We start from the raw sequence: 7,320 nt of genomic DNA, 5'->3' as shown, positions 1-7,320 counted from the left end.
TTTCTTCCTTTTTTCACTCTTCATTTGAAAACAAGTACTTATATATATATGGTTTATTTCATTAATTGTTTTGAATACACACATATATATATGGTTAAAGTTCTTTAAATAATGAGTGTATCTACTTTGATTGAAGTCATTAATCATTTATATAAATTAAATAATATTAAAATAATTATAGATTAAAATCTAGCAACAAATAAATAACGTAAACAGTAAACTAACCAAAACAGGAAAATTAGTGATTACTTATTATGTAGTTAAGTTTTCTAAATATGTTGAAAGTTAATTAAATTAAAAGTTAAATAGAAAAAAAATTATGCATAAGTTACAACATAAAATTTTAAAAATTCAAATTAGAATTAATTGTTCATTTTTAAGAAGGGACTATAATCAATTGTCCTAAAAAAATAAAAAACTAAATCATGAATTTATATTCATTTTGTAATTTCGATCTCACTTTTAAACATTTTTAAATAAAAAATCGAATCTTTCTAAATTTTGCAATTGAGGCTTCTCCAATTTCTTTATTTTTTTATTAATGTATGTATTTTTTTTGTATCTATACAATTATCTTTGATAGGTATTAAATTAAGTTCAAATATCTTTACGTGTTTATTAATATCTCAAAAATATGTGTTGAGATATAGTCTCTCAAGGACCAATATGCTTAATAGCAACAATTTTCATCCCTTAAATTATACATGAAGATTTTTGGTGAAATTATAGTTTTGCTTAATGAATTTTTAGTCTAGAGTTTGAATTTCATAGGTTATTTTTTTTTAATTCATCATTTTCACACCAAATCCATAATGTTATATAACAAATTCATATAAATCTTATTTTATACGATAAATCTGGTTTAATTTGTATAATTATAGAATCTCTCTATATAAGTGATACAATATCTATTATATAGACGCATGTTATATTTTTGTATAAATTACATTGATTATATTAAAATATTAGATCACTTTGCAGAAAATAATTTTGGTATCATTTTATTAGTTTATATTAATATCACAAAATTTATATAGGCACATTTTACGCGAGTTTAATCTCAAATCTCAAATCAATCAATTCATCTATAATTTGAAAAACTTGTCGAACTAAAAAAATCTGTGGCCAACACTCAGCATGCGACGTTGGACGAGAAAGCGGATAATATCTGGAAAAGCAGAAGAGGTCAAATTTGAAGTAAAACCAAGAAACTCTTAGCATCTCACAGAATCTCTCTCTTTTTGGCGCCGGAGTCTCCGTAGAGGGATCAAAAGAGAGAGCGAGAGGATTCGAGAAAGAGCAAAGAACAATCCGGGAAGGTTTCTGTCATTGAGGGGATGAGAGAGACTGATTTATTGGGCTCATAATTTTGGTCTATAATAAATTTATGTGATGGGCTTCTTAATTTTATTAACTCAGCTTCAAAAACATATTATTAAGTTGGACCTTAAATTGAAATTGCAGGTGGGCCTTTGATTATAGGGAAAAGTATCAATTAAGCCCCTGTCGTGGTGGCCCTTTTCACTTCTGGCCCCCTATACTCGAAGGGGTATCAACTAAACCCCTGAACTAAATAAAATTGAATAATTTCACCCCTTGCCCTAACCCCCAGTTTGACGCCGTCTGTGTAATTTAATTATTTAATTTTTTTTAATGCGGGCCCCACACTTACTTAGTACATTGGCGGGCTTCCTAACCGATGGCCATATGAATCGTCTCTTCACCCTCTTCACTCTCAAACCTTCATCCATCGTTGAATCAGGCGATTCCAGAGAAGACGAGCGAGAGGAAGACGAAGCTGTTGTGTCAGGCCACCAAATCACGATCAAGGTAAGCTATCTACTCTGTTTTTGTGGTGGAAACCTCATAAGTTTCAGAGCATGCAATTTTATTTGGATGTCAGAATTTTCTAGGTCTTATTGTTTTCGCACTTGCAATGGTTGAATGTGAACTGGTTTTCTTGTTTTCTTTTTCTTTTTGTTGCAGCATGCGTCGTGTAACCTTCGTTTTTAATTATTGGGGTATTTGGAAGAAGGATTTAGAAACTGCAAAATTGGTTTATGATGGCTATAATTCTGTTGAAATTGACGAAAATGTTGATGACATGAGTCTTGATCGTATATTTGAAGAATTTGCTAAGTGTTATGATAGTAGACCTAAGAGTGTGTATGCTTTGGATGGAGATTATACCATTGAAAAGGGATTAGTGTTACTTAGGAATGATGAGCATTGTAAAAAAGTGTTTGATTATCTTGAGTTGCTTGGAGCTGAGGAGATTCTTTTGTTTGCTGACCATGAAAGAGATCCCCTGCCCCCTGTTACACTTTTACCATTGTTTGATGAGGAAAAGGAAGGTGATCAATTAGAGGATATTCATGGGTTGGAGATCGAAAAGGAGGGTGAGGGGGTTGATGCCGAGATTGGAGAAGATGATGTTGTAGAAGAGGATGATGGTATAGGTGTAAATGAAATAAGTAGTGAGCATGAAGGGGATGAGCATGATCACACTTTTTCTGATCCTTTAGGGATTGGTTCGGACTCTGATTCTAGTACATACAGTGACAATGAGTCAGAGAGTGATGAAGATATAGTGAATGAGGAGTGCATGATAGGATCTGGAGAACAGGGACAGCAAGGGAACTTTGCACTAGGCATGACCTTTGCCGAGGCAAAGGATTGTAGGGAGGCTTTGGCAAGATATTCAGTGACATTTGGTTACAAGCTTAAGTTCATGAAGAATGAACCTAAGCGAGTTAGAGTTGTATGCATCAGTGAAAAGGATTGTCCCTTTGTATTGCTTGCATCGGCTGATGGAGATAAAGAGGGGTTGATCATAAAAACTCTAGTGGCAGAGCACACTTGTGCAAGGCAAAGAGAAGTGCCAAGTGCTTCTAAAAAATACTTGGCAAATTATTTCAAAGATACAATCTACAGGAATCCTAGATTCAGTGCGAAGGATATGCAGGGACATGTTAAAGAGCACCTGAAACTACATGTGAGTATGGGGAAGTGTAAGAGAGCAAAGAGAGCAATAATCACCAAGCTTGGAGGCAGTTACAAGCAGGAATTCAACATGTTGATTGGTTATATTGAGAAGGTGAAGGAGACCAACCCTGGTTCAAAGATGGAGCTTCAGTTGAGCAAGGATGAATTGGCTAACGGTAGGAGGGTCTTTAAGAGACTGTTTGTTATGTTTGATGCCTGCAGGCAGAACTGGAAGGGGGGTTGTAGGCCCCTGATTTCTTTGGATGGTTGTCACCTTAAAGGTGTAACATTTGGTTGCCTTCTAACTGCGGTTGGAAAAGATGGCAATGACGGTGTGATTCCTATTGCTTGGGCAATAGTGAATAAAGAAAACAAACACAATTGGAGCTGGTTTGTGAGTTGGCTGAAACAAGAGCTCCAACTTGGAGATGGTGCAACTGTTACCATAATGAGTGATATGCAAAAGGTACTCTCTATATTAATTGATACATTTTGCTTTGATGGTGCAACTAATACATGGTTTTTTTGCTTGTTTTGCTAGGGGTTGATGGAAGCTGTGAAGGACCAAATTCCAGAGGCAGAGCACAGGTGGTGTGCACGGCACATATACTCCAACTAGAGTAAAAAATGGAGGGGAGAGGAGCTGAAAAAACGATTTTGGATGGCAGCATGGAGCTCATTTCATGAGGAGTTCAAACTCAGTTTGGCCAAGATAAGCTCCATCAAAAAGAGTGCAGCTGAGGACCTCATGCACTACCCTCCTCAGAATTGGTGTCGTGCATATCAATCAACCAGGTGCAGTACTTATATGGTAGACAATAACATTTCCGAGTCCTTTAATTCTAGCATAATGCAGGCTAGGCATAAGCCAATCATAAGTATGTGTGAAGACATGAGAGTCTTAGCCATGTCTAGAATTAGGGATAGAAAGGGAAGTGTTGCCTCGTGGAAATGGGATTGGTCACCAAACTGCATGAAGTTATTTGAAATTGCAAAAACTGAATCTATGTGTTGCAATGTAATATGGAATGGTGAGGATGGGTACGAGATAGGGGAAGGTATGGACAAACACACTGTTTCTCTGGATCAAAAAAGGTGCACTTGTAGGATTTGGGAATTAACTGGTATTCCTTGCTGTCATGCTCTGGCTGCCATGTACTCTTCATCTTTGGATCCCATGAGTGTGATGTCGCACTGGTATCACAAATCAACATTCATGAAGTCATATGAACACTCCATCAAGCCTGTACCAGGTTACAAGTTCTGGAATGTTAGAGAATCTGATGCCATAGAACCTCCACCTGTGGAGAAGAAAATTGGGAGACCGAAGAAGGTAAGAGTCAGAGCAAAACATGAGCCAAGGACGAGCCACAAGTTATCAAAGATAGGACAGAAACAACACTGCAGCATCTGCAAGAGTGAGAGCCACAAGAAGTATAACTGCCCTCAAAGACCAGTTCAGGTATCCTTCTAACATTGAAACAACTAACCTTGAAGTTGGTTATTGATTTGCTCTTATATGTTATAGGTTACACAGGAAACACAAGATTCTATTAACTCTGGAGTTGGCTTGTATATTAACCCTGAAACTGGGAGGACAGTTCTACATGTAAGTCCATCAATTAACCAATTTATTCATTCAATATACACTGTCAAAGAAGTTAACCAATTGATGTGTTGTTTGTAATAGAGTGGCAGCTCACAGTCAGTTGTGATAGATGAGGGAACCCCTCGAGTTGCTGATCCGAACACGAAATTTGCAATACCAAATGAACTTCAGTTGAGGAAAGAAAAGAGAAAGGAACTTCAAACTGGTGGAGAGGGACAGAGTTCAAAAGCAAGGAAGATTGCCTCCAATCCATTCAAGCCTCCAAGAGGCAAAGGAAAACAGGCGCAGGTTCAAGCAATCCTCAGGAGGTCACCGCGAGGAAAAAATGTGAATTCAACTGCTGGATCAACCAGTTGAATTGGCATTTCGGATGATTGATCTACTGGTGTTTTTTGTTTTTGATGGCTTCAACAAACACTTGTGTTGGCAATGAACAAAAACTTGTGTTTTTTATTTATGGTTTTTCTGTTTTCAAACTTGTAATGCCTAGACTTCAGTTGAATTGGCAATGAATGTTGTTGGATCAGTTTATAATTCTTGTTACTTTGGTGTATGCAAACTCGAGTTTTTGCTTACCATTTTATTCATACAAAACAGGGGATAATACATGAAATATGCCTCATTCAATAGGCAAATATATACTTCATTTCATAGGCAAAATATATTACATGAAATGCTTATCTTACATCAACCAAGAACCAAAATGAACCAAAATGACAATGCCTATCATTTCATAAAAGGGTTAATGGCATGTAAATTACCAAACTATTTTCAAATTCTGGTATAAATTCTGAACTTAAAAGGGTATCATGTAAATAGCTGAACTATTAATTTAATCTAATTTTGTAACTCCGGTCATTTGCCGATTGAAAATTAGTGACGTGGATGACTGGAAATCCTACCTGGATTCACCGGACAAACATTTAAACACAGTCGTTTAAATTACTGTCTATACGTCGTCGTTTGGGCTGAAGACTGAATTTTTTATAAATTAGAACCTTAAAACCTAATTCCACATTTCCACATTTGTTGCCCTAAATTAATTCGACGCAACCATGAGCAAATGGTGGAATAGCGAGACCGGAGAATCCTTTTCGAGCTCAAGCTCGTCTGAGTTGGGGTTCAACTCACCATACAATTCGCGTTCGGGTAGCTCCGCTGGGCTGCCCAAACTATGCAAACACGGCATTGCGTCGTTGAGAACTTCTCACACCCCTCTCAACCCTATGCGGCGATTCTACTGCTGCAGCCGTCGAGGGGTTAGTTGAAGTTAACTCTGTATTTAATCCCTTTCATATAATGATGTAAGTAAATGTTTGGATTTTGTTTTTGTGAATGTAGTCTGCCGAAGATTGTGGGTTATGGGAGTGGGTTGATCCAGAATTGAATGACCACTACAAAGAGTGCATATCCAAACTTCGGAATGATATGGCTAGAGCTGAGGAGTTGCGGGATCAAGCGACAATGGCGGCTACTTTGAGCAGTCAAAGGTTGGAATCAAGATTGGCTGTAATGAATTCAGCTGTCGTTGAGCTTGATCTATTAAAGGCAAGGAATGAGACACTGGAAGGAATTGTACGTGGTCTGTTGTTCAAGATTCGGACAACCAAATGGGTTCTTTGCGTTGTGGCCTTGTTGTTTGCTTTGTTGTGGGTTCTGAAGTAAGGTAGTTCAGTTGGTGTAGGTTTTAGTTAGATAGATAGATTGAAGAGAATTATGTTCTCTTCCTTTTGCAATATATAGACCTATCTATATTCTGTACTTGGTTGGTAATGAAGACATACAATGTCTTCCTTTTGGTTTGTTAATGTAAGTAAGTAATGTATCTATTTCATGTTTAGTAATGAGTAATTCATTTTTAGCTGTAAACCTATTTGTATTGACATACATTCAGAACCAATTCCAACTAGTTTATACAAGCAAGGAAAGAATAAGAATGGAGAACTCAGAATATAAATCTGGAATAGTTATCATATCATAGCATATTGTTTGATACACTGCCATACACCAAAATATACATTAAATAGTAGCCAAATTATCCCTAAAATATCTTCAAAAGAGCTCAACATCAATGAGCAAAGCACAAATGCTGACAAGTATTTTCAGTTTACAAGAAAGAGATTACAAAAAGGTAACAGCTTCTTTTCAATTAATCTTCAAAGGTCTTGTGTTGTAGGTCCTCCATCATCCCTACTCTCCTGTGTAGGGATTTCATTGGTGCTTGGCTGATCCTTCTGGGAAGATGATACACCTTCATCAACTCTTCTTGGTTTTTTGTATTTGTGCAGTTGGGTTACCTTCTTGCTTGTACTAGAACCCTACATGAAAGTTGAATGATTTTGAGCCAACAGAAAGACATACATGTTTGCACTTGCTAACAGAAAGACATACATGATAGAATGAGTTTCCTGTTTCTTCATTGATGTAGACACCAATCCCCTTGAGGGCAGCCCCTCGTCCCTTGTAATGGCTTGACTTCCTCTTGGACTGGCTTTCATTGCCTTTTTTGTTGCTTTCATTGCCTTTTTTGTTGCTTGACTTCGCTTTGTTTCCAGTCGATTGTGTTGAAACAGGTGCGTTGTTAGTGTTTGGTCCCCCTGCCCTTTGTTTGGATGGCCTACCTCTCCTCCTCTAAGACATATGCAAATGAAGATTCATATTCAATCATGTAACTGGAAAGCCATTAACTATTTACCTTTTCTCCTTGTGGGATTATGACTGCCTCA

The 7,320-nt window shown here is 37.0% G+C and overlaps 1 protein-coding gene across 1 annotated transcript; it reads left to right on the top strand.

Annotated features, from left to right (window-relative positions):
• The first annotated feature begins 5,350 nt into the window (after nt 1–5,350).
• On the top strand, nt 5,351–6,272 carry LOC131019944 (uncharacterized). Its single transcript, XM_057948570.1, has 2 exons — nt 5,351–5,853; nt 5,936–6,272. Exons 1-2 carry the CDS (start codon nt 5,650–5,652, stop codon nt 6,257–6,259), a joined length of 528 nt encoding a protein of 175 aa, XP_057804553.1. The 5' UTR covers nt 5,351–5,649; the 3' UTR covers nt 6,260–6,272.
• The last annotated feature ends 1,048 nt before the right edge of the window (nt 6,273–7,320 follow it).

This window comes from Salvia miltiorrhiza, chromosome 4, assembly GCF_028751815.1.
Source record: "Salvia miltiorrhiza cultivar Shanhuang (shh) chromosome 4, IMPLAD_Smil_shh, whole genome shotgun sequence".
NCBI classification, from domain to species: Eukaryota; Viridiplantae; Streptophyta; class Magnoliopsida; order Lamiales; family Lamiaceae; genus Salvia; species Salvia miltiorrhiza.
Note: the sequence above shows the minus strand (reverse complement) of the source record. Positions and strands in the feature narration are given on the sequence as shown.

What these genes read in the sequence shown, in the direction of transcription:
- LOC131019944 (XM_057948570.1), top strand. Translation starts at nt 5,650, where the DNA reads ATGAGCAAATGGTGGAATAGCGAGACCGGAGAATCCTTTTCGAGCTCA. An exon ending in ACTGCTGCAGCCGTCGAGGG is followed by an intron (nt 5,854 to 5,935) that starts GTTAGTTGAAGT and finishes TTGTGAATGTAG; the next exon opens with TCTGCCGAAGATTGTGGGTT.